At 42.8% G+C, this 27,088-nt stretch overlaps 1 protein-coding gene across 1 annotated transcript in view; it reads left to right on the top strand.

Annotated features, from left to right (window-relative positions):
- Positions 1 to 8,660: 8,660 nt before the first annotated feature.
- Positions 8,661 to 27,088, top strand: part of LOC142013944 (O-acyltransferase like protein-like) — a 37,578-nt gene continuing 19,150 nt past the window's right edge. Inside the window, exons 1-10 of the mRNA XM_074995965.1 lie at positions 8,661 to 8,808; positions 10,099 to 10,238; positions 13,970 to 14,048; positions 16,030 to 16,168; positions 16,259 to 16,500; positions 18,614 to 18,793; positions 19,686 to 19,788; positions 21,106 to 21,207; positions 22,712 to 22,877; positions 26,993 to 27,072. Of these exons, the coding sequence (XP_074852066.1) occupies positions 8,661 to 8,808; positions 10,099 to 10,238; positions 13,970 to 14,048; positions 16,030 to 16,168; positions 16,259 to 16,500; positions 18,614 to 18,793; positions 19,686 to 19,788; positions 21,106 to 21,207; positions 22,712 to 22,877; positions 26,993 to 27,072 (1,379 nt within the window). The remainder of the gene's footprint in view (positions 8,809 to 10,098; positions 10,239 to 13,969; positions 14,049 to 16,029; positions 16,169 to 16,258; positions 16,501 to 18,613; positions 18,794 to 19,685; positions 19,789 to 21,105; positions 21,208 to 22,711; positions 22,878 to 26,992; positions 27,073 to 27,088) is intronic.

Raw genomic sequence — 27,088 nt, 5'->3', positions numbered from 1 at the left:
GTACTACTGCTGAGTACTATGTATAAATTGACTCAATAAAACACATTTTCCAGAGAACGGGTATTGAACATTTGATGATAACATAAGCAACTGAACACCACCTGGACAAAGTACTCTGACCTGCAGCAACAACCTCTAAGGTTGAAAGGAACGTTTAGTCTCTGACCTTTCAGACCATGACATCTCTGGGTATGTCTACACTGAATGCTACAGGTCTGACTCAGGCTTGAGCCCAAGTTCCCCTACCGTCCACGTACAAATCAGTCTGAATCAGGTCATCAGGCACTCTGGACCCAGCTCCTAGTATCCTGCTAGGGTGATGCATCAAAGTCCCAGTCCTGCTGACTTGGGTCTAACCTTAAAGGTCTGTAGTGGGGAGGTAGCTCAAGCCACAGAGCTGAGAGAGAAGGTTCAAGCAGTGCAGTATGGATGATTCAATATGGCTGTGAGAGTGAGGTTCAGCCTTTGGAAGCTGAGGTTTACCATGCAGAGTGGATGCCCAAGAGAGAGCTTGGAAACACCAAGCCACGGTCCACAATGCAGTACAGACGCATCTCCTGAAGCTACAGCAAGGTTGTCAATCGAAGTTAATTTGTCGTGGTGGCTTTGTGATACAAACACTGGTCAACTGAGAACTGGGCTGGGACTACCAAAAGCTTTATGCACATTGGACTCCATCCACCAACAGCTTTAGCTCACTAAAACTTGGGCCCCATTTAAACCAATGAAAAGCTCTATCTGTAAGACTGCCAGGTTTAGAACCCAGGCTTGCAGTGCATCCAGGCTACTAGCAGAGCTATGCAGCCACCCAACAGCAGCTGTAGTCAATTTGTACTCCTCAGCACCATGATCTGTTTTGGACAGAGTCCATGTGACATCCCACCCCAGGGGGTCTGACAGGAAGCAGCCTCATGGCTTTTGATTGGCTCCCCACCCTATATAATTCTGTAAGGCATTCCAGGAAACATTTAGACAGCAAGTAGATTTTTTGAAGCTGCTATGACCATTTCTGTGTCTGATACCTGGCTTCAACCTCGGCTTGACTTGGACTTTGCCTCCTGACTGGACCCTGAAATCTGACTCACACGCTAACCTGTCGTGTGGAGTCTGGCCTATGAACAAATCCCATCTTCGCTGCTCTGCCCCGCTCTGACTCTGGAGCCTGACTGACCACATTCTGCTCCTGTTATATATCCTAATATCAAGCACATAAACAATACAAGCCCTTATATTTTCCTCTCCATAGATTTTATGTGCCTCCACTGTTTTATTGGTAATGGTTATTCTATGCTCAAGTGACAAAAACTCCAACCATAAAAGGTAAAAAAAAGAAAATAAAAAGCTCCTCAAAAAGCAAAACGAAAAAAAGCAGTAAAGTAGCACTTTAAAGACGAACAAAATAATTTATTAGGTGAGCTTTCGTGGGACAGACCCACTTCTTCAGACCATAGCCAGACCAGAACAGACTCAATATTTAAGGCATAGAGAACCAAAAATAGTAATCGAGGTTGACAAATCAGAAAAAAATTATCAAGGTGAGCAAATCAGAGAGCAGAGGGATGAGGGGTGGGGAGGCAGTCAAGAATTAGATGAAGCCAAGTATGCAAAAGAGCCCCTATAGTGTCCCAGAAAATTTGCATCCTGGTTCAAACCGTGTGTTAATGTGTCGCATTTGAATACGAAAGAGAGTTCAACAGTCTCTCTTTCCAAAGCAGAGTGAAAAGTCTTCTTCAATAAGACACAAACTCTTAAGTCATTAACAGAATGCCCCACTCCATTAAGATGTAGACTAACTGGTTTGTGGATCAGGAGTGTTTTGATGTCTGTTTTGTGCCATTAACTCTTTGTCTGAGAGAGTGTGAAGTCTGTTCAATATACAAAGTATCTGGGCATTGTTGGCACATGATGGCATATATCATTTTGGTTGAGGAACATGAGAATGTGCCTGTGATTCTGTGACTAACCTGGTTAGGTCCAGTGATGGTATCACCAGAATAGATATGTGGACAAAGCTGGCAGCGGGCTTTGTTGCAAGGAAAAGGCCCAGGACTGGGTTGCCTGGGGTATAGACTGTGGCTGTTGGTGAGAATCCTCATAAGGTTGGGAGGTTGTCTGTAGGAGAGAACAGGCCTGTCATCTAGGGCTTTCTGCAGTGTGGCATCCTGATTAAGGATCGGTTGTAAGTCTTTAATAATGCGTTGCAGTGGTTTGAGTTGGGGGCTGTAGGTGATGACCAGTGGTGTTCTGTTCTTGGCTTTTTTGGGCCTATCTTGGAGTAGTTGGTCTCTGGGTATTCGTCTGGCCCTGTCGATTTGTCCTCAAAAAGCTGTTACTGACTGTACATTTCATGAGGGAGTTCTTTGGTATCCATCATGCCTGTCACTTTGAGTTTTTATTTATGGTCATGATGCCTTATAATGTAAGAAACAAGATGTCCTCAGATTAAGGCCCCTCTTTCTTGTTCTGCTTGTGTATAGCATGAAAATGCTCTGTAGCCATCCGCACATTTTTCACGCTTTCTACAGCTATACAGATCTCTGGACCATTGTCCCCATGGATGGGAGAGCAGGAACTGTGGGAGGATTAATGAAGTCTCATTAGCACCAATGAAGATACAGCACTATTGCTGCTTTCTGACCTGGTATGGAGATCTCTCCCCCATCAGCTCCATCAGAAACCCTTAGACCAAGACCACCATATATTGAGGTTAAGAATGGCCATACTGGGTTAAGCCATAGCGGGTCCATCTACTCCAGTATCCTGTTTTCTGGCACTCTGGGTCACAGGGACACCCATAGTATGGGGTTGCATCCCTGAGCATCGTGGGTAATAGCCATTGATGTACCTATCTGCCATGAATTTATCTAGTTGTTTTATTATTATTTTTGCCTTCACAAATCCCCTGGCCATCAGTTCTATAGTCTAATTTTGCTTTGTGTGAAGACGTACTTTCTTATAGTGGTTTTAAACCATGTGCTGACTAATTTCACTCTGTGTCTCATGATTCTTGTGCTATGCGAAGGGATAAAGAATATTTTCCAATTCACTTTCTTCATGTCATTCATGACTATAGACATCTGTTAACCCCCCATAGTCATCTCTTTTTCTAGTTGAACAGTTTGGCTGTGTCTACACTAGCTCCCTACTTCAAAGAGGACATGGTAAGTAGGATAGCCGGAGATTATTAATGAAGTGCTGTGGTGCATATGCAGCACTTCATTAAGCTAATTCTCCCCCGCAGCAATTTGGAAGTGTTAAACTTCGAAGTGCCGGCTCACGTGTAGCTGCGGCTAACCCGCTGGTACTTCGAAAATTAGCTTAATGAAGTGCTGCATATGTACCACAGCACTTCATTAATAGTCTCCCAACACCCTACTTACTATGCTCCCTTCAGAGTAGGGAGCTAGTGTAGATGCAGCCTCTGTCTTTTTAATTTATCTTCATATAGAAGTTGTTTCTTTTTGTCCATCTACGAATCTTTTCCAAATCTATCTCTTTTGAGATGCAGAGACCAGAACGGTGTGCAGTGTTCCAGGGTGTGGGTGTACAGTAAACCCTCAAGATACATGCAATCAAGTTGTGCGTGTCTCAGAATAACATGACTGCCACCCCCTGACAAGAGCAGTTTCCTGTCAAGGGAGCAGCCACAAGTCAGGCTGCCATCCCTGAGAGGAGTGGTGTCCCAGTCTCCAGAGCAGTGGGGAGCTGGGAACCAGGTGGCCACCTGGCTCTGGCTCCCCTCTGCTTGCAGAGCCATGAAACTCAGCAGGACAGTAGCCCTGGTTAGTTCCCTGGCTCCAAGGAACAGAGGGGACCCAGGAGCCAGGCTGCCCCTGGTTCCCAGCTCCCTTCCATTAGCTGGAACCAGGTAACTGAACAAGCCTGCTGGCCTGCTCAGTTTCCCCTCTCTGCAAGCAGAGGGGAGCCTGGAGCCAGGCTGCTGTCTGATTCCCAGCTCCCCAAGATTTGCAGACTCTGGGAAACTGACCAGCTGGTCAGTTTCCCGGGTCCTGCAAGCAGCAGGGAGACAGGAACCACGCTGTCAATCCTTCCCAGCTCCCTGTGACACTGGGAGCCGTGAAACTGATCAGTTGACTTGCCCGAAAATTCGAGTCAGGTGGGGTTGCAGAAATGCAACCCCCACATAACTTGAAGATTTACTGTACTGTAGATTAATATAGTGTCATTAAGATATTACTGTCTCATCTATCTCTTTCTTTGTAGTTTCCAATGTTGTTTGGTTTTTTTGATTGTCACTGCACACTGAGCAGATGTTTTCAGAAAATTATCCATGATGACTCCAAAAATCTTCTTCTTGAATGGCAGCAGCCATTGTTGCATGTGTCTTGTTGGGATTCCGTTTTCCAATGTGCATTACAGTAGACCCTTGAGTTGCATCAGGGTTCTGTTCCACGCACCCTTGCATAACCTGGAATATGTGTAAGTGGGGGTGCGGCTTTTTCCCCAGCGGAATACAAGTTCTGCAGCCAGGGAAGCAGCAGAAAGGTAAGTCCAGGGGTGGGGTAGGGTCGGGGGGCAATTGGGGAGGGTTAAGCCAGGGGTGGGTTAAAACTGCAGGGGGACAAGGGGTGGAGTTGAGCCAGAGCTGTGCATGGGGCTGGTGAACTGGAGCCTTACTCAGGTGGTGAGCCGGGCTGCAGAGGGTTTGAACCGGGGCAGGGGTGTTGAACCAAAGCCGTGCATGAGGGGTTGAACTGGGGTCATGTGCGAGGGGTTTGAACCAGGGTGGAGGCACTTTGAACTGGAGCCACACATGGGGGGGGTTGAACCAAGGCTGGAGGATGGAACCAGCGCTATGCACGGAGGGTTTAAACCGAGGCGGGGTTGAGCTGGAGCCAAGCGCGGGTGGTTAACTGGCAGTGGGGTTGGACTGGGGCTGGGGAGGTTGAGCACAAGTTGCTCCTGAGGGGTGGTGAGCTAGAGCCAGAGGCAGGGGTGGGGGATGCCCAAGAGCTGTAAGCGGAGCTGGGGGGCAGCTAAGCCGGGGGCTGTGCAGAGCCGGGGGGGGGGTTGACTCAGGGTGAGGGGGGAAGCGAGTTAAGAGCAACTGGAATCGGGGGGTCAGTCATGTAAGAGTGGGGTTGCATACTCTGGGTTCTTGTACACTGAGATCTTACTGTACTTAACACTGAATTTCACCTGGCATTTTATTGCTTAGTCACCCACCTTTGTGAGATCTCTTTGGAACTCTCAGCAATCCCCCTTGGATTTAAGTATCTTGAGTAATTTTTTATCATCTCCAAACTTTGTCACTTACCTGTTTAATAAGGCTAGAAGGGAAAGTGGGTAAAGGCCATTACTCACTGTAACAGGGTCAGGCCAGCAGTCCCCAAGTGGCTGGGTAGAAGGCACCTCAGGACCCAGGCTGGGCAGGGGAAGAGCAGAAAGAGCCAGGTGCAGGCAACAAGGTGTGGTAGCAGGCAATCAATTAATGAGAGTCAGCTGATCTGACTGCCCCTAGGCTTAAAAGCAGCAGAGGCAAAAAGGGAGGGGCAAGTGTGAGAAAGGAGGTGGAGGAGTTTGGAGAGATCTTATGAAGAAGAAACGGAGAAGGCAAAAGCAGATAAGGTGTTTAGACAGTGCGTGTAAGGGAGCTGGGGAGGGAGTCCCTGGATGGGACTAGAAGAGGGAAGAAAACTGGCCAATCAACCAGAACAGCAAGAAGTTCGGTAGCACCTTATAGACTAACAGATATTTTGGAGCATAAGCTTTCATGGACAAAGACCCGCAGCTAGAACAGCAGAGGTAGCTACAGCCTAGTCCCATGCAGTCAGGGGTAGGAGCAAGAGACTGAAGCCAGACAAAGGGGCACCTTGCCACATCACGTAATGCTCATTTGTGTCCCTTCCCTAGAAACTGGAGCTGTACCTATTAAGTGATGCTTGTGAAGTTTTATGTAAGTTCTAATTCACACAACTCCTCAGGAACCAGGCCAGCCTCGCACTCTCTACCTTATTTTCCACAGTGGACTACTGCAAAACTTGCAAAAATATATTTATTTGGATTTAAGCTACCATAGATGTCTCTAACTAAAGATTTAGCTCCCTAACAATTAAACTTACAGCTGCAGACTGATAACTCCTTAATAGGAATAAGTAACCACATACAGTTCATATGTTAACTTAGTTGGCTAATATGTTAACTTAGCATTGACTCTTCATATGCCACTAATACCGTTTGAGATGTTTTCATTCACATATGATACCCTGTGCAGAGAAGTTGTGTGTCCTTCAGCAGCAGATTAAGGGTCAAAACTGAGTGTCAGTGCTGCTGGAACCTCACCTTGCTAACACATTTCACACTGTTGCTCCACTCACAAACTGGTAATGTGAAACCGGACTCTTAGAATGAGGTAAAATGAGCCATATCTGTTGGGTCGGGAAAGGAGAGCAGTGCAAGCTTACAATAACTCATGGAAAGCATTAACACCAAGGGAGAGACAAAGGTGAAGGATGGTTTGAGTTAGGGAACTAGCCTGAAGATTGAACTCAAGTCCTTGCTTTGCCTCAGGCTTCTTGTGTGACCTTAGGCAAGTCACTTAGCCTCTCTATGCATTAGTCCTTCATCAGGGAATACAGGGATGCTTCCTTACCTCCTGGGGCTGTTCTGGGGATAAATATGTTACAAACTGTGAGGTGCTCAGATACTATGGTAATGGAGGGCATATAAGTTTCCTAGAGAGAGAGAGGGCCCAAGCCTCAACCGTAGGTAGGCATCTAACTCCAGATTTGGAGGATCTGAGTCAAATTTCTCTAGTGCTGTCAGCTGAACACCGCCTAAGCAGGATCCAAATGAGCTCTCTCCTGACATCTAGTGGCACATAGGGTGAAAAAAGACTTCAGGAGCAGGCCATGTTTGCACAGACAAACCTGCTTTCCTAAAATGATCGATTCTGTCTGGTTTTGGTTAACAACTCATGAGAGTATTTGAATGCAGGGGAAAGGAAGTGTTTCTATCCTTATGGTAAAAGTAAAGGGGAGCAGAGCAGCGCTTGGCATATCGATCGAGGGAGTCGCCGTCAGCTGCACCTCTCTTGCTGAAGGGCAGGAATGCCAAATCAGGATGCTGAAGTGGGTGAATATAGGTGTTGCTACAAGGTGGAGTGGCTATGGCTGAAGAGTCTTCCTCATTACCTGACCTCTCCCTTTTCCATCATTCAATGATAGCGTAGGTGGAGCTTAATTAATATTGTTTATTTCCCATTAGTGGTTCCTAGCACTCTTCTCACTGCTGAGCAAATCTGGGAGCTAAGTCTCTGAGCCTGTGTGAGAACAGCGTGTGACAGCATACACTGCGCTCTTGAACGAGGCTCCCCCCTAGCTGCTGAAAGCACTCAGAGCTGGGTCACCTGGCGGAACATCAGAATGGGATGTCACAGCAGCAACCAGTGAAGGCAATGGAGAGAGAACAAGCAGAGGCAGCAGCAGAAAGTGGTGCCCAGGCCTGCCGACAAGCAGAGGAGGGGCAAAGGAGGCATTTGCCTCCAGAGCCAGCATTTCAAAGGGGCTCAGAGCTCCAGCCATGGAGTTCTGTGTACCACTCTGCAGGTGGCTCAGCGGGAGCATGGTGGTGGTCAGAGCTGACAGCCCAAGCCCAAGCCCAGCTCCTTCTGCTTTTGGCTCTCCAGAGAGCCAGCCCCCCTCCCACCTTGCCCCTGGACCCGCGGCACCTCTGCTGGTGCCAATGAGATGATGGCCAGCAGTGGCACAGAGAGAGCAGCCACAGGGAGATAGTGGCATCTGTGAGCCAGTTAAAGGGGTGGCAGCAGCAGATGCATTGCTCAGTTCTATTTCTTCTATCCCTAGGGTGAGAGGCGACCCCCACGTGCACACCTCTGAACTTGGGGTCTTCGTCAGCCAAGAACCACCAATCGTGTGTGGGCTGCAGCAGTGGCAGAGGGAAATGATGTTTCAAGGAACATCCATTGATTGTACTTTCCCACAGCTAAGTGGGAAGGTGAGGCAAAGGACACTGACCCATGCACTAGGAGGTTGGCTTTGCTTACGGTAGCATGCTTTAGAATGGGCTTGTAGTGTTTGCCAGTTGGAATGGGGTCCTTTTCCCCCTTACTAAAAGCTCTCTTTTGTTATACATTAATTGCAGTGATTGCAAGTAGGGAGGTATTGCCTCATAGAGGCATCCCAGCATGATGGTAAATTTTCCCAGCCTCATGGTGGGGAGAGGAGGTGCTCTAGCTGCTTCTGTTTCTTATTGTTCAGGGGAACCCCTACATTTTGAACCCTGCACTTGTTTCTGCTGACTCCATGTTGCAGGAGAATTACATTAATAAGCACTAAGTTGGCAACATATATATACGCTCCCCAAGAACATGGTAAACAGTAGTAACCAAACTGAATTTCAGTGTTGATCTGCATAGCTAATGGATGGCAGGTGGACGGAAGGGCACAGGAAACTAGAGAGCTGTTTTATTCAATAAAACGTAAGTGCGTAAATAGTTTTTCACGGTTGTACATTTTTGTCGCTCTGCAGACGTTTTGGAAAGCATGTTGCATCTATGCATATTAAGAAGAAGGAAGTATCGCATTTTCCACTGACCTATGTGAAATTACCACTGTTCCTTACATATACTGTACCTCATACCCACAAGCGAACTGCCTAGGGAAAATAGAGGTAGAGAAATGTTGGCATCCTTGTTAATGCTCCTTCTGATGCTTTTAACACCTAGTGGTTCGCCAGTGAGGAATGCTTCTCTAAGGTGTTTGGAAGACACTCATCAATTTCTTTCTGATCTGAATGCAGTGGAACCAAAAGCGTATGCCAAAATGAGTAAGTAATTTTTTCTACCTCTGGTGTGTTGGTATGGGTGAAATTGTGCTATGCCACCTAGTGACCACACTGCAAAACTCAGGCACTGAGATGGAAAGGCTGATTTGTTTTACAACCTGTGCAGGCATTCCTAAGAGCAATTGAATGGCTGAGGGACATAGAATCCAAGATGTAGGAGTTTAACTGTGATCTATCTACCTATAGTATTTATACGGCCCCTATTACCACACTACTTGTGCATTTCACTACATTAAGGTACCGATCCTCACAACAGCGCCATTAGGTAGAGATGTGTCTCCCATTTTCTGAAAGGTGTTCCCATTTTACAGATAGGGTGCTGAGGAATAGAGAGAGTAGGTGGTTTACATAATGTCACATAGGAACTCTGTGGTGACCAGGGAATTTAGTTCTCTTAAGTCCCAGGCCAGTGCCCCGACCAGTGGACCATCCTTCCTTGGGACTACCCATTCCTCAAGGATCACATGTACTGTAGCAAGAAAAGTCTTCAGTGAGAAACTTTGCTTTAAACAGCACAGTTTAGGATGAAATCTTGTTTGCCTCTCTCAGATGGACACCCTAGTGAAGTCAATGGTTTCACTAAAGCTTTGATCCTGCAGTAATTAACATAACCATTCACCTTCAGTCACATGGAGCTCCAGGACTGGAAAGTCTGTGTGTTCTGTACTAGCCTTTTCAATTACAGGGCTGAGGGCTAAGAAGGTAAGTAACATGGTGGCAAATGGAAGGTATTATTTTGCAGTTGTCTGTGTTGTATGCTGGAAGCATCTTGCAAGCTGCAGAGGGAGTTTCTCCTTGTTGCAGTGGGATTATCCTAGCTTCTCTGTGGCGGACACACAGACATTTCTTTTTGCCCTGAAATGTTCTGGGAGATGGGACTTGAAGATATCATTTTCTTTTAAGCTGTTTTAGGTGGGGCTTCTGGTAGCTGACACCCCTGGCTTCACGGACACAGAAGAGTTAAGACTTGGTCGTGAACTTTTTCCTTCCGGTAACACCATTGGAGAAACAAAATTCTGGTCGCCATAGAGTTTATTTCATAACTGATGAAACTGGTGCAAGACTAAATTTTAGTTCAGGCATGAAACAGTGGTCAGATTGGTACCATGCCTTTTATTATTGAAGAGTTCTCTGATTGGACTGCCTGACTTTTGAAGAAGTGTTAATATCCAATAAGATGCATGGCAGGCAAAGAACAACTTAAACTGGCTTGTGCTTCCCAGCTTTGCCTAAGCACCTTTATTTACACAGTACCTTTGTTTTGAATTCCAGTGTATGATTCTTTGGGAAAAGTTGGTAGCAATGTCCTGGGTGGAAACACAGACAGACTGGGATCCTATAGTGAATGTCTGTCTGCCAAGGTGTCTTCAGGTAAATTCCAAGGACAATATTGCAAATTGCAAGTGCAGCAGGTATACTCTTTTCAATTACCATATTATTTTGATTGACATTATACGGGTGTGCTACAGTTGACTAAACTTTGCATATATGCGTAGTTGCTGATCCTGCAATCAGCTATGAAACCAAACCCCTGTTGATAACAACTGAGTATGCAAGGAATACAGAATCTGGCCTTTCGGAATGCAAAAATGACTTAAATTGAATTTCAGGACATTATTATGTGAATTGTGGTGGCAAGAAGCCCCAGTGAAGGATCAAGACCTGATTTACTAAGCTGTATACTTACACAGAGCAAGTGAGTGTTATGCTTTAAATGAAGCAGAACAAAAGGCATTATAAATCAAACAAGGCTTCAGACTTCAAGATAGTCCTGTAATCTTATTAACATAGACGTAATACCAAAACTCTGTCTCTTTACCTACTAAACTCACTAAACTTTAAAACAAAGAGGTGTATATTCAATTAAAGAACTTAATTAATAGAAGTAATAAACAGCTGAATGTGTTACCTTACATTGCTACATTATTAAACCTGAAATTCAAAATGTGAAGAGAATAAAAGAGAGTAAAACTTTCAACTCCAACAACAGTCCCTACTTGCTGGAGTTTACAATCTGCACTATAAATAGGGTGACCATATCTCCCTGTCCCAAATACAGGACAGGGAGATATGGGCTGGGGGGGTGGCTCGTCCTGACTCCACCAAGCCCTGGGGAACCGCGAAGAAGGCAGTGACCAGTGCACCCTGGGGAAGCAGCAGCTGACCACGATCTCCAAGACCCCCAGGGAAGTCACAGCTGCCAGTACTTCCTGGGAGCCCCAGGGAAGCCACAGCCCCTGATGCTTCCTGGGAGCCTGGGGAAGCAGCAGCCACTGGTGATCCCCAGGAGCCCCAGGGAAGTGGCAGGGACGTGGCAGCTGCCCACGCTCCCCCTGCTTCCCTGTGGCTCGGGGAAGTGACTCCCAGCAGCAGCTGCTGGGGAAAAGGTCAGCAGGGGGATGGTCCTAATAAGGGACAATTAGTGCCTTTATAAAAATAAGTCAGAACGCCTTTTTTAACGTTCCAAATACAGGACCGTCCCACCTAATAGGGGATGGATGGTCACCCTAATTATATAGCCATACATTCTATCTGGATAAATAGATTTTGTCTGAGAATTCATATGATTACAATAACTTTAAGTCAACTGTACCCTCAATCATCATCTGGTAATGTATTGACATCAAATAGCTGGCTGAATTTCGGTAATAACTCATCTTCATTTTTACGTGGCTTTTGAAAATTGCTAAGTTTATGATTAGGAGTCCTGCACTTGCAAAGGATTGGGACCTTGGACTCTGTGTAAAAAAGAGCTTAAATTTTAAGTTTGTTTTCAACCAAGCTAAAAATGTAAAAGATCATGCATGTATGTGATGCATGATGAAGATGTCTTTGTTTGCCATTGGTTACTTATTACAACAGTGAGCAGGAATCCCAGTAAAGACCAGTGGCCTTATTGTGTTAGGCACTATACAAAAAATATTGAAGTGGATAGTCCCTACTCCAATATAGGTATTAGGCAGGCTTAACAAATAGATAATTGGACATAGGTAGTAGAGAGGATAAAGTAACACTAAAATGAACATTAACACATGGTTTGAATCGGGATGGGAACTTCCTTGGTCACTATAGGGGCTTGTCTGCATACTTAACTCAATCTAATTCTTGATCTTCCCCCCCACCCCTCCACTCTCTGATTTGCTCACCTTGATTATCTTTTTCTGATTTGTCCTCTTTGCTTACTGTTTTTGGTTCTCTGTGCCTTAAATATTGAGTCTGTTCTGGTCTGGCTATGGTCTGAAGAAGTGGGTCTGTCCCATGAAAGCTCACCTAATAAACTATTTTGCTAGTCTTTAAAGTGCTACTTGACTGCTTTTTGTTTTGATAGTATCTAGACTAGCAAGGCTTACTCTCTGTTACTAAAATGAACAGTGTGGAATTCCTCTTGGCTACAGTGGGAATTCCATGAGCAGTATCAGACCTTAGGTTTGAAAACACCTCACTCCCAGGAACACTGGGGACGCGGAAATCTCAGCCTTTACCATCTTAAGGATGGATTATTATAAAATAAATTGCCCTCCACACTATTACTTGCATGTAGAGATACTCTACCAGCACTGTTTGTCAATGTACGTTTCAAAAGTGTTACCTTAATAGATATATTCTGATCAACATAGGAAACACGGTAAAGATAAGAAAATTTTAGCTCTCTGAAATATCTTGTAAATTGAAATATATGACCCAAAATGGATGTTAAATAATTTTTTTAAGTGCAGGAGACAGCAAATTTCTCATCAAAGCCTCATTGGTTGGTGGAGACCCAAAAATATGCAACTAACATGTGATCTCTTCCGTCAGATAAGTGCTTTTTGAAGGAAAACAAAATGTAAGGATTAAATACTAACCAAACTTTATGTTTAATAGAAACATTCCTCAATTTGCATGAGTAATTTTATTTCTTAATATGGTCATAAATAAGGAAATATTCAAATACAATTTTGCTGTTTGTATGACATTTGCATTGTTTACTTTTAATTATGACTGTGAACCCAATAGTGCATTATAATGATCATGGTACTATTTTGCTTTTCTAGAGCATCCTTCCTCAGAGGAGCTAACATTAGTTAACTAAGCCTCAGAAAAATCCGTCTGAGGCAGGTCAAGTAATGCTGTGCCTATCACTGAGATGCAGCTACTGCTTTGATAGAATCCCGCACATGAACTCTACACCGTAGTTGAGAACAGGAAGTACTAACTGAACTGGCAGGAAGAATTTAGACAGGCAGAACTTTGAAATCTGGCTAGCATGTTGGACTTAACATTAGGCCAGTGAAGAGTGTTTGTCAAGTACTCACTCAAAACCAGTGATGGGTCAGATGTTTGTAAATCTGAATATCAGACCGGGTCCAAAGGAGGAACAGGAGAAACACCAGCCAGCTTGAGCTGTGGCAGTTCTCTTCCAGGTTGTGACAGATGACTGCTCCAAAACTTTGTTTGCTATATTCTGTTCTTGGGGTGTGGGCAGCTGTTTGAGGAGTCGCCTCCTTGCACCTGTTGAGCTGCAATCCCACACATGTGGGCCATTCTGGGGAGGTGAGATGGATGCTGCCTCATTTCACCTCTTATTCTGGGGAAAGTCACCATCCACAAAGACTCTGAAGGAATCCCTTTGGCTCTTCACAGAGATAGGAAGTGACCTAACCCTTTCTCCTTAGCGGAGATACACTAATGCTTCCTGGAGTGTCACAGCGATCTAAGAAGCATTCTTAGTTCACCATCTTTTCCTGGGTACCACATGCATTTCCCTCTAATACTAGCCAGCTTCACTAGTCAGTACCAGTAAGGGAAAGTCTATACCTTTTCCTTGGCCCTTTTGGGGTGGCTACTACTCTTGGTGGTACTGGCCTGAAATGAATTTGCACCAGTCCCCTGCACTGTAGCAATGTTTGGAAGTTTCTTGTGTCTTTTTTGTTGCATATCCATGCAAAGATCAAACACAATCAGATGAGGAACTATCCACAGATATCTTGCATTGACTAGGGCTAGGATTTTCCAAAGAGCATTCAAATTCTATTGAAATTCTCTAGCTTAGGGAATCTAATTCTCCTTTGGGGTTTATTCTCTGTATACACCACTACCTCTTAGCCCCTGCTGCTTGTAAACATTTTGGGCAAAGAATGCTAAGGAGAGGTATGTCTTCCAGGAAGGATTTGATTACAGTATTGGTATTTGTGTTCCTGACTCCTGCCATGATGAAGACGTTACAACATTAGCAATATTAGGTAAGAAACATATGTTTTTATCTACCTTTAGAAAGCAAAAAGTTGATTTTGAGTATGTTGTGGTGGACTCCAGGTAGCGTCTAGAAACACTATTAATTTTCCCTTATAGAAAATTACTAAAATCCCATGTGTTAGATTTGAAGATTTTCACAACTACTTATGAGATCTGGTACATGGTTTGCACTAATTTTAATGGGGATTTTGTTCCCGTGGGCAGCTTTGCATATCTCATCTAATGGCCTTTGGCAATGAACAGTGAAAGGATCCAGACAGATCCCTACTGCCACTTAATTCCTCTGCCCCACTATAACTCTGCCCAGTCTTAACTACCCATCTAACTTTAATGTTGCCCTTATTTTGTAGCATTTTCATATGCAGCAGGCAAAATAACAAATTACTATTGGGCATCACCTCCCCATGCTGCTCTTCCAGAATGGCTACCAAACACTGGAAGGTGGCTAGATAGTGGGTGTATGGACCACTTATTACACTGGTAATTATTTTTATTGTAAACCTGTGCCTTTCCCTCTTTTTCCCCACCATTGACTCTTGTCATTAAGTGATAGGCTTTTTGTAATACTAACCATCTTTGAGTTATGTATGTACAGTGCCTAACATTGTGAGGTCTCAGTATTGAAGGATCTTCCAAGCACTTTCATAGTTCAAATAATTAACAAATATTATAGATGCCTATTTTCTATTTCAGACACCTCTTGCTTTCATACTGCCACACTACCATACTACAACAGTACCCTACCAAAAGGGTTTGAGCCAGATCCTCAGATGGTTTATACTAGCATGATTCCACTCAAGACAAAGGATCTATGCGACTGATACCAGCTGAGGTCATGGCCCTCCACACATTCGCTGCTGCTTAATTTAGTTAAAAATACAAACTTTCCAAAGCTTAATACACAGCCTACAAAACCCTATAATCGACACATTTTGTGCCAAACAGATTACTTATTCAGACTCTGCCAGCAGAGGATGGGCTACATAACCTAATAGGCCTTTCTCATGTTTAATTGTACTGTTCTACTGATAGTTACTGCATTTCCATATTCATAGAAAATGAACACTTTATACATCTCAAGCTGGGCTGCTGTTCTGTATATTTGGGCCACTTTTCTATCATTACCGAGAATTATCACTGGAACATGGTGTTAAAGATTCAAAGAGGAACTCCATGGAAAAGGGGGGAGGTTATATCTTTTATTGGAACAGCTTCTGGTGGTGAGAGAGACAAGCTTTCAGGCTACACAGAGCTCTTCTTCAGGACTGGCATGATCACAACCACCCTGCATTTAAAGAGGAACTAGACATTAATATTGATGACAAGAATCTCCAGGGTTATTACAGTAAATATTAAATAAGCCAAGTACCCCTATTATTATGAGTTATGCTAATAGTAACATTAACTAATAAAATCAGATTCAACCCCACACTCTCTGGGAGCAGGGGGAAAATGACAGGGCAGTGGACACCTAGACAAATTCAGTGCCTAGGATCTTGCTATACTCCACAACCCAAGCTAATGATCCAAACTGACTCCACAAGCCAAAACAAAAATCAGGCCAAACAACATGACCATACTCCTATGAAAGGACAGTTCTGTGTATGGGAGCTAAAAAGTAAAAGTGGAGTTTCATTTTTGGGGATTCACTCACCTTCAGTGAAGCCCTCAAAAAAAGCCAGATGCTCATCTTGAACCCTATCTGCCCAGATCTTTGAAGTTCCTCTCTATGATAAGTATAGTAAAGAATTGGTGACAGTTTAATATTCTAGGAAAAGAAAAAGTGTTTACAGCTTGGACTTAGAGATGAATAGTTATTTAATAAAGCTGTTTGTACTAAACAGAAATACTGTCTGAGCCTTAAGGAACAAATCTTTCCATTTGCTGTCTTGAACAAGCTGCTAAGATCTATAATCTAAAAAGCTGTCTTATCTGGGACTGTAATATTAATTTATGTTTTCTTGACAGATATATTTAAATTCAAGACCATCTCTTTTGTATCACCTTTCCCATCTCTCTTCACTTTGAATTCTACAGTCTCAGTTGTGAGTGTTGCCAGATGTGCTAAAGGCCTTTTTCCTATTGATGCATTTGCTGCTATTTGTTTGTAAGTATGGGAGGGTTTGGGACATCAGTTTTAAAAATGTGTCCTATAAAATGATTGTCACTCTGCAGTAATGAACTTTGTTTCCCCCAGGTTTGTTAGTATTTTGTTTATGGTCTTACCAATCACTGGAACTGTTTATGCTGCTGCTGCTGTGAGGTGGGAAGGGAAATTTGATGAATCACCATCAGATAGTTTACCTTCCACAAATTACGGGAGCACATCTTCAAATGAAAAAGATAAGAGTGAATCAAAGGGCGATATCAGTTGGAACAATTATAAAATGAACTCAATGTTGCCACTTGTTTCTGATGATGTCTGCTACACAAAGAAAAGTAAGTATTTCTCTACATGAAGGCCACATCCATGCCAAATCATACTTTACATAATATGCATTTGGGAAATAATAGATTAAATGTTAAACTGTAACAATACAGAGTTAATTTTTGATATTGCCTGGAGATATCTCTCTTAAGGAGCCCATCAAATATGAACCTTAGATGTACCAATGCTTCAATACAGATGTCCATATTTATATTACAAGAAAGGGCTTAAATAATCCTGTGCAAAATTTTTGTATACAGCAAGAAAATCCATTTGCACTTTAGAGTGTGGATCCCCAAATGCAATTAGTTTAACTATTATTGCCACAGTCAAATCAAGTGTTTTGGTGATGTCAAAGGTACTATTAGTGTATGTTTGAGAGAGTGTGTCTGTGTGTCTCAGTCCATTTGTTGAAGAAATCCTCCTAAACTGTAAGAGCTAGGACCATCACATTTGGTAAGCAGCTTCCTCTAATCATACCTTAGGGCAAGACCAGGGTTTGGTTGTGCCAGGACAATGGGATGTGCCTGGAATGCAATTTTCTCATCTAATGGAAAGGGAGGGGTCTGGGCTGTTATACTCCAAAATGACCACAGAAGGCAGCACATGGATCACACACTAGCCCCAGAGAGACATGAAGCAGCCAAAAAGCTGGGCAGTATGCTCCCCCTGCCCTGGGCCAGCCTTGGGGAGCAATGCCAGCAAGCAGATTTCACAGCTCCTGCTATCCCAGGCTGGCCCCAGGGTGTAATTTCAGCAGCTGGGCAGTTCAGCCACCACCACCATGGGCTGGCCTCTGGGAGCAACACCAACAGCTGCTCCCAACTCCTACCCTGAGCCCCTCCCACACCTTCCAACCCCCTGCCTTCATTCCGGCACCCCCATACTCACAGCCCCCTACCCTGAAGGACCCCAGAAATGCCAGGTAACTCTTTTAGTATACAAATAAAATAGACATTAGTTTGAAAAGAAGTTCAATGTGCGAATACTATAAAGGAATGAAAAGCTACAAAGGCCTTGAAGTAAACAGAAAAACTCCTACTCTTTTCATTAGGTTTTGGATCAGTCCCACAATGAGCTGCCGTTTTAGAAAAACCAAAGACAATAAGTGAGGACCGAATCCTTCCAGCTTTGCTCAAATGGTGAATTCTTATTCTCATGACTTGTCCCAATGGACTTAAGTGGAACTGCTTAGGGGCCTAAAATGATTAAGTTTGGTGAATAACTGCTCCAGAATTAGGCCCTGGGTTAGGTGGTCCATGTCTGGTTCTTAGTCGATATATAATCACATCTCAAAAATCATACTAAGCACAGGGATAGAAAACATGAAAGGCCATGAGCCGTGTGTATCAGAGCTGGTTTTCTCCCCCTTGGAATATAATTGCTCACAGAATATACATGGTATATTAGTAGAACATTTGTATAAATCAACTGGTCTTTTGCATAATTTTTAAAGCTTAACCATTTTTTGTTTAATTGTTATGTAATTAGTATAAAGGCATGTTGATCCCTGGATCAGCCTTGACTATAAATTATCTATGACTGAATGCCATGTATAAGAGATGTGTGGGGAAAATACTGTTTATGATCTGTAAAAATTGAAAAGAAAGAAGAACTCATTGAAATGACTCCTTGACAGTTTTGAAACTGTTCAGTTGTTATTATGTTCTGTAATATTTTGGGCTAAAATGATCTTTCAGGAAAAATCTAACCAATTTTTTTCTGATAATTGAGAAAACAGATTCTGTATTTGAAAGGCTTTCTTGAAATTCTTTCTTTGATGTTTTTAGTTATTCCTCTGTTGGGTTTTACAATGTCAAATTAAATAAGTTACCTCATTGATATGTTACCAAAATATCACAACTTCTATTGTCATTAAATATGGCCTCCCTGATGTAGTGGGGCCCACTTCTCCACTTGGCAAGGAATCTGATCCAAATCCCTTCTGAGTCAGCAGGAAACTATCTATTTATTTTAATGGTTTTAGGACCTGAATCCAAGACAATGGCAAAACATTCATTAACTTATTGGAAATAAGATGGAGCCCTTTGAAGATAAGAACAATCAATTTTTACCAATGAATTTGTTAAACAGTAAAGGATGAATTCATCTTTGTTGTTATAGCTTTTTTAGGTGCCTTGGACAGCACTCTAAAATGTTTTTCCTTGCAAAGGAATTTTCCAACTATATGGACAATAAAACCCTGTAATGGTGTCTGCTCTGCACTAAATGGTATCCGAGTTTTGAGTCTTGTATGGATAATTTCTGGACACACCAGTCAGATGACTACATGGCAGAATTTAGGTAAGATGGATGGGACAAATTAGTAAACATTATTGGCTTTTTTAAAAATGATCAGTTTATTTTGTGTGCTCTCAGGCAAATCACAGTTTTATAACATACTTCGAAGTAGGGTATGTACTCCAAACTGTCAAGCAGGGCAGCAGAAGGGCAACCTGTTCCCAGCAAACTGTTTTTAGGGCACCACAGTGCTTGTGAGAAAGCAGTATGGGCAAGAGAGAGTCCTCTCTTGAGGCTGTATGCTCCTTGGTAAAGAAGGGAAAAAGAGTTCTTTTAAAAAGTGATAAGGATGATGCCCACAAGAGAGACTACAGTTCTCCTAGACCAGCCAGTGTGAAAAGAGGTCCACCAAAGAGACTGTAGAGAAACTGAAGATCACTTCCCACACTTCTCCAGATAAGAGGATTACGGTGAAAGCCTTGTATTCTGGTAAGGAGAAGTTCAGGTGGAATATGGCTATGGATAAACTTATCCAAAAGGGGAAAAAAGAGATGGCCCAACTTGAGAATTGGGGTTTTATTGACAAAACACCAATTTTGTAGACAAAACCCTCTAGTGTACACATAGCCGGTGGTAATGGATGCATAGACAAACCTAGGAAGACGATGATAATAAGGCTGAGCATTTACGTAATGTTTTTTTGTCCATGGCTTTCACAGTCCTTTAGAGGGGACAATAAGCATGATTGTCCCCCTTTCGTCTCTGGAGAAAGAGAGGACAAGATCATACTGCATAACAATAACAGTAGGGGATAAGACCCAGGAATTCTGATGCCCACCCTAGTGCTTTCTCTATCTACTAGATGATGTTGGCTTCACTATGTGATATTATGTATTATGAAAATATATCTTCTTATGTTTCTTACTTTAGTACTATATTTTGTATTTCACTACAGATAATGTGTTGGAATGGAAGGCACAAGTGTTAAAAAATCCCATATATGTTTATTCTCGGAGTGGACCTTTTTATTTAGGTGTGGATACATTCTTTCTGATCAGGTAAAAAGATTAAATTAACGGGGTTTATGTAAGCTCTGACTGCTTGCATTCTAGTGAGTTGATACAGGTTGCTTACACATTTAAGCTACTAGCAATTATGGTGTATTACTCTGTAAAAACTGTGAGCCCAATTCTTCCTTGCCTTGCACTCATAACAGTCACTTCTATGCAAACTGAAAACAAATGGTACCATTGATGTGACTAGCAAAGTCTGAGCTGACAGAAATTCAGATTTACTCTGAACAAATACAGGTAACTACATGAGGCAATGGTGAATCAGGCCCTGTATTTCTATAGCCCTTGTTTTTGTATTAATGAACCGTCTCATGTGTCTACACCACTTTCTTTACCTGGATGAAATCAGAATTGCTCAGTTGTATATCAAAGGCCTATGCTGCTCAAAGCTGACAGAGTCTTCATTCATTTGTTCATTCACATGATGTACAGTCAGGTGGTTTGGAGCTAACAGATCACCTAAAGTGCCATTGCCAGCATAACTTAGGCCATCCCATAAGATTTCAAATAATTTTAAAGGCATGAAGCCTTTGAATTGCCTGTGTTAGTTCATTGCTTAGATCATTTGGGACCTAAACATAAATAAAAAAGACTGACACACACGCAAAAAATTTTAAAAGATCCAGGTCCAGATTCTCAAAGGTGTTTAGGCTCCTAACTTTCATTGAAACCAATGGAAGGTAGGAGACAAATTGCCTGGAGGATCTGGGTCTTAGTTTTAAATTAATTGTAAGTCATAAATTAATTAACAGAGTTATGTGTAAATACTCAGAAAAATTGCCTCCGTACTCCATGAATAAGTGCTCTAATTTTGGAGAGGCTATTCTGTGTTTTGCATAACCAAAGAGGTTGATTCCTTGTTTTAAGTGCACTCAGCCATGTATATAGAATTCTGTCCAGAACATCCTTGATAATCCTTATCTGAAAGAAAACATATTTGTATTTTGTTTTTTAAAACACCTGATGGCTACTTAGTGGGCTATGTACAATGGATTGGTGATCTCAGTCTAAATCCTGGTGGACAGATGTCCAAATCTGACATACACAAAGACTCTACTTTAATTGTCAGACTTGACAGAAATATTGGAACAGAAGCCTGGGAGCAGGTGGACATGGAGAATCTGACCACTGGTGGGGCAGTAGAATAAAACTTGCACTCCTGCTGTCCATGTTATACCTACATTACAGACTCAAGACTTCCTATTCTGGTGCTGACAACCTAGTACTTTCACAAGAAACCTATTAATAAGGTCTATATTCAAAGCTGGAGAAATATTAAGCATCATATTCATTCATTTCCAGTGGCTGGCTGAGCTCCAGGTCACTGCTAAACATGGTTCATGACTCTGAAAAGGGAATCACCCTGAAAGTCACCTTGAAATATCTTGGTAATCGACTAGCCAGGTATGTTTGACAACAGTTTTCTTTGTAATTTTCTCATAGAAATATTCCCAGTTTGGGAATTAAAAGCAAGAAGAGTAAAACCAAAAGGGAGCGAATCATGTTAAAGTCTTATATGGAGAATGTTTTGCTTCCTTTTTTTAAAAAAAAATATTTAAGGGCTTTGCTGCAGAATGCGATATTAATGGTAGCTACAGAGATAACTATTAACAGCCTTATTTCTGTGAGGCAATGTGTCCCTTTAATTCTTCATGAAAGCAGGTAGTCTGATTCTCATTTACACTGAGGTCTCTTTGCCCTGAAGGTGGGTGTAAATACATGAAATGCCTGAGTGGTCTAAATGGGCCTGAATGCGAATGTAAATATACCTGACTTCAGGCTCAAAGAGTATTGAGGGTGTTGACCATCTTATAGGATCAGCCCCTCCCATGGCAGTTGCGTAGCCTGAACATTCTGCCATAGGGCCATTTTGTTCAACGTAGTCGTAATCGTGCCAGAGATTTCCAGGTGTGGATCCCTCTGTGCTGGTGCAGACAGTGTAGCTACCTTGTGTATGAGCTACCACTCCCCCTAACATAAGACAAAGAAGGCAGGAAAGTGAGGCTGGGACTAGAGCATGACAATATACTCAGACCTCCAAGTGTAAGGGATTTTATACCATCAGCATCAGATGTGTAAATCAGAACAGGACCCCACAGCTCTGAACCAAAGCCACATCTGGTTCCATGAGGCTATCCTCCTTCACTATGTCCATGCACTGCTTGGGTGTACTAGACACTCTGGGTCTCTAAATCTTTTGAAGACACTATCTAAAATCAACCGTAATTTTTCTTGTGGGTCTGTACAATGTTAATAGAGCTGAAGAAGTGCCCCTCTTGCTTCCATGCCCCAGATCACCTCATACACTTATCACACTGTGTTGGTCTCTGCACTTTTTTAACTGAAATCCCTTCTTTCTTGGGGAGTCTAGTAAAACATCAATTTAGGGCCTTATCGTTGGAGGTGGGTGGGTTGTGTTCCCAGTCAACACCTGGCTAAGTCTGGGACTACATATTCGTAAATCATGGTCCCCACCAATAACTGCTCCACAGTGCCTAGCCCAAGTTCAAAACACAACTGAGGACCCAATTCAGTGCTCCTTGTGAAAGAACATCTCCACCTGCAGACAGTGACAAGCACTAAGTCTGTTACCTGTCAAGCCTTCATTCCTATATAAAGTTAATAGCACACTTGGTAATATGATAGAGACCAGGAAAGTCCCTGGAGTCACAGTATAAATACAAAAATGTTGATGATTATAGTTATATCAAACAATTTCATCCACCATATGTACTTATTAATAGATCTCATCTGATTATTTTATGTTTGTAAATATAATACAATAAAATTATACAGCGAAGTGTGTCTTGAAAACACAATCACTTTAAAATGGTGGCAATGCTTTCCTAAATCCTGGATAAAGAACTTTTATAAAACCTGATCAGCTCTCTTCTTGCTGTATTTTCAGACTTCAGCCACTCCATATATATTCCATATGTCTTTTAGTTGGGCTTTACTCTCTTATTCCCTGGGGATCAGTATGGGAGATCTCCAAATTTCAACTGGATAACTGCAGAAGGGTGTGGTGGTCCAACCTTTTTCTCCTAAACAACTTCATTTCTGTAACAGAATCAGTAAGTCTAAATAAGGAAATATTTTTTCACGTCATTTTATTTAGCCAAGTTAATTCACATGGAGTCAACTGATTAATTGACAAGTCACATGCTGAAGGTTGATATCTTTATGATGAATAATTGCAACTATAGTCATGTATGCTAAGATAGGTATAACCAGATCTCATTTGATCTAATGGATCACCACTAAAGAAGAAATAACCCCATTTTACTACTGGCTAAGAGAATTATGGAATAGTTGTTAGTTACCTCTGAAGCATCAAGTATTCACTATGGTTGGAGGATACCAGACTTGATTATATGATTTAGTGTAACAAGTCACACATGGTCAAAGCCTGATGTTCTTTCTTGGGCAAAACTGTTGCAGGTGTCTGAGAGATACAATGCTGTCTGAAGTGGCACAAACTTGGGTGCCTACCTTTTACTTCCATGGTCAAGGCATTATTCTGAGCTGCAACCCTGCCTTGGTCCAGACATTGGTCAGCTTGCTGAGCCTTCACAAACTCCTTTTGAGCCCCCCTTAAATTCAGAGCAGACTCCAAAGAATTTCCAAACTTCATCTCAGACCTGCAACGACCAGCAAGCAACAGACTGAGGGCATTTCCCTCTTTGTCAACTATCCGGGACTGTGTTACAAGACTAAGGCTGTGTGTACACTATGAGATAAATTTGAATTTAATTGTTAGCTCGATATTACCACATGACTGTCTTCACCATTAGCTCGATTTTTGGATGCACTAATCTTGAGATTACAGTATTTCTGTTACCTGATGGGTATAGTGTCAAGCTCGAATTCAGAAGTTCGATTAAAGGTCAGTGTGGAAGTGCCACGTCTTAAAAGTGAATGTATTAGCCCCCAGAGAGCCTGAGAAATGTCTTTACTTCTTTCTTTTTCTGTGCTATTAACACTGGGAGTGCATCTACCCATTCAAATAGCCCCTGCAGGGAGTTTGCAGCTCTGTCTGTACACTTGCTATTTTTTTCTGTGCTGCCTGGCACCAGCCCCGACCCACTGTACTGCCATACCACATGTCAAGAAGGCTGTGCTGGGAGTTGTGCTTGCATAAAACACCATTTACTTCTGTGTGCAAGCCTCCTTCTTCCCCCACCCACAGATGCCACACTGTCTGGGTCTTTCCCACACTCAGCCACATCAAGTGTGTAGTCCCCAACCCAACCCAATAAAAGGATGTGCCTGCTGTTCAGTGTTGACTGTGCTGCCAGTTGTGCATTTAGGGCTCCAGGGGAGGGAAAGATATTATGGGCTTTGCTGCAGCCATGGGAAAGTCTCACCCAGTGGCTAAAGGGTTTGCTGCCTCTGGGGAAAAGTTTACCCTGGCAGCTAAGGGGCTTGCTGCCACCGGGGAAGGACCACCTCAACTGGCCCTCCACTGAACCACTCCCTCCTTGGCCCATATCGGGGCTTGCTGCTCCTGGGGAAAAGTGTCCCCCAGCAGCTAAGAAATTTGGGGTTTGGCTGCTGCTGTGGGGAAGGACCACTTCAACTTGTCCCCCATTGCACACCCACCCCATGCACCCATACCAGGCTTGCTGATTCTGGAGGGTAACCAAAACTTCTTTTTTCCCGCACTTTTCTATCCTCTTTCTTCTCACTTTAAAACACAGTCCGGGCAACTGCATTGTTTTCAGGGATCACATGCATGCAGTGATGGGTTGTGGGACAAGTGGATGACCAAGTGAGAATAGTGTCACTGCACGCAGATTGCCAATGTAATGTGGGGAGAAAGCAAAAATTCTTTTTTCCTAGACTTTTCTATCATCTTTCTTCTAACTTTGAGGGTCCCTGCATTATTTCCAGGGATCGGCATATTATCAGGAATTGGGAGAGGAATGAAAAAAATGCAATGTGAGAAGATGACATCAAGACCAGCTACATACCCAGAATGCTCTGGCAATGAGGGAATAGTGGGATAGCTCCCCAGAATGCACTACTGCAACAGTCGATGTTAGCCGATTTGTGTGTGGAAGCAATGACTTGACTTTGTGGGGAGCACTTGGGAAGTGAGGATGGTCAAATTCGAATGTATAAATTCTAGAATTAGAAATTCGATATGAATAAATTTGAATTTATCTTGTAGTGTAGATGCAGCCTAAGTGTATGTTTTCACTATCTGAAAGATCAACTCGGTCATGGTCGATCTTCCAAGGTTCAATTTCATGTGCATACTGGGGATGTGTGAAATCAAACTATAAGGGTCGACAGTCAACCCCATTCTCCTCAATCTCACAAAAACTGAGGGAGGTTGATGGGAGAGTCCTTACTGAGGAAGGCCAGGTAAGTTGATTGTATATGAGTCAGTTCCAGCTATGTAATTGCCTTAGCTGGAATTGCGTATCTACAATCAACTTTAAGGTCTAATGTAGACCTGGCCTAACTTCCTTAGAAATGGCTAGTGTTACCACCTATTAATAGCAAATTTCTGATACCTACAATAATGTCACGGGGGACAGTCACAGAATATTCAGCCAAAGCTAAAATATGTAGCCTTTCTCTTTTTGGCCAGGAAGTCTGTCATCTCCCCTTACCAAACTTTCCTTACCCAAATGACTTCTAATGCCTCATCTGTCCACTCAGCATGTTCAGTACCATTCACTCCAGCACACTGAATAAATTCTTCACTACCTTCCCAAGGCTCTGTCCTTAATGTAGTTTAGGAGGCCATTGCCCTCCCCTACAATTTCCTCTGAGATCAAGATGATACCATTGACACTCACAGTGGAGGATGTGGGTGCAGATTGTAGAGAAACCTTGAGTTTTGGGCAATTTGGTTTTATATGGGCAGGCAGATGATTACCTGCCATCCCTTAGGAGTAGAGGCTTTACAATCTGGGATCACTTGTAGTTGTTTGGTGTTAGATTCATCCCTAGACCCCTCATTTCTCTTCACTTAAGGTTTAAACCCCTCATGAGTCCTTCATTCAATATATTCATGAGCAATTTCTGCTGCCTCCAAAACTGTGGAGGGCATTTTGTCACTGGTTCATCCACAACTGACCCCAGTCATATGCCACCAGATCAGAGTATTTCATAGCTATCTTCGGCTCTTATCCTTACCACCCATTTTTCCATATAATTAAACATCTCTTGCATATATTCCACAAGAGACATTATCCTACCTTTTAAGATTTCCATACTTCAGTCAATAGGCCTCCAGGGTAATCGTAAATCTTTTCAATACATTCTCTTTAAGTTTCTTATACACCTTAGCATCACCCTCCTCTGTGTCATTAAAAACTTGTCCGGCTCTCCCAATAAATATGGTAAAGAGAATAGGCCTCCATTTATTCTCTGAAATCTCATGGATCCCACACAATTTCTAAAAGGTGGACAGGAATTCTTGTGTGCAGTCTCTGAATAAATTCACTAGGTTTTTTTTTTCTGCTTCCTGATGTTGAGCAAGAGGATGGTACTCAGTCTGAGGCTGCTGTATTTGCTGTTCTGGTACTTTGAACTGCAGCGTGGGACTTCTCTCATCAGTTGCTAACTGCTCCTTGCAGCCATGGAGAGCTTTCCTCTCTATTTCAGTGCTGGCTTGGACTGCTGACGTGTTCCTGGCCTTTGGTAGGCTGTCTCCTCAGCTTCCTCATTTTTTCTTCCTTTTCAGTTTGGAGTCCTGTCATCAGACTTTGATGCTCGTGTTCTTTCAGGGCTTCCAGAACCTTTAGCCAGACCTATTTCACTGCAGAGATCTCTCTGGCATCTGGAACAGGGGAGTGTCAGATTCTGCTCCTTTGTCAGAATGTACAAGTAAAGCGCTCAGTGCCTTTGTTTTTATGGGACAGTCCCCATTTTTACATATTTTTTCATAGTATTTTTCCAAGACCTTCACATGACTGATTTACTCATTGTATCTAATCTTTCAACCTTAACAACTCTCAATAGCTAATTTAAACTTTTAACAGGGCTGGAGTTCAGATCTTTGCACTCAGTTGACCTGTGGCATGTGAATCCTGCCAAGAGTACACCGGTTGTCATTCTTCATACCTACATCAGTGGAAACAAATGTCAGAACTAGGTCAGAAAGCTCTTTGGGTGTTTGCAAAAATGATTTCTCACCAAAGTGAATTTAAAGCTTGAACATTTTTATTTTCAGTGCAATGGATGGACGTGGTATCTGGCTAATGATTTCCAGTTCTATCTTACAACACCTTTGGTGATCTTTTTATACACTAAGTGAGTATCCTTTGGC

This window comes from Carettochelys insculpta, chromosome 5, assembly GCF_033958435.1.
Source record: "Carettochelys insculpta isolate YL-2023 chromosome 5, ASM3395843v1, whole genome shotgun sequence".
In the NCBI taxonomy this organism is placed as follows: domain Eukaryota; kingdom Metazoa; phylum Chordata; order Testudines; family Carettochelyidae; genus Carettochelys; species Carettochelys insculpta.
The sequence above is the reverse complement of the archived record's forward strand: the minus strand, read 5'-3'. Positions and strand labels throughout refer to the sequence as shown.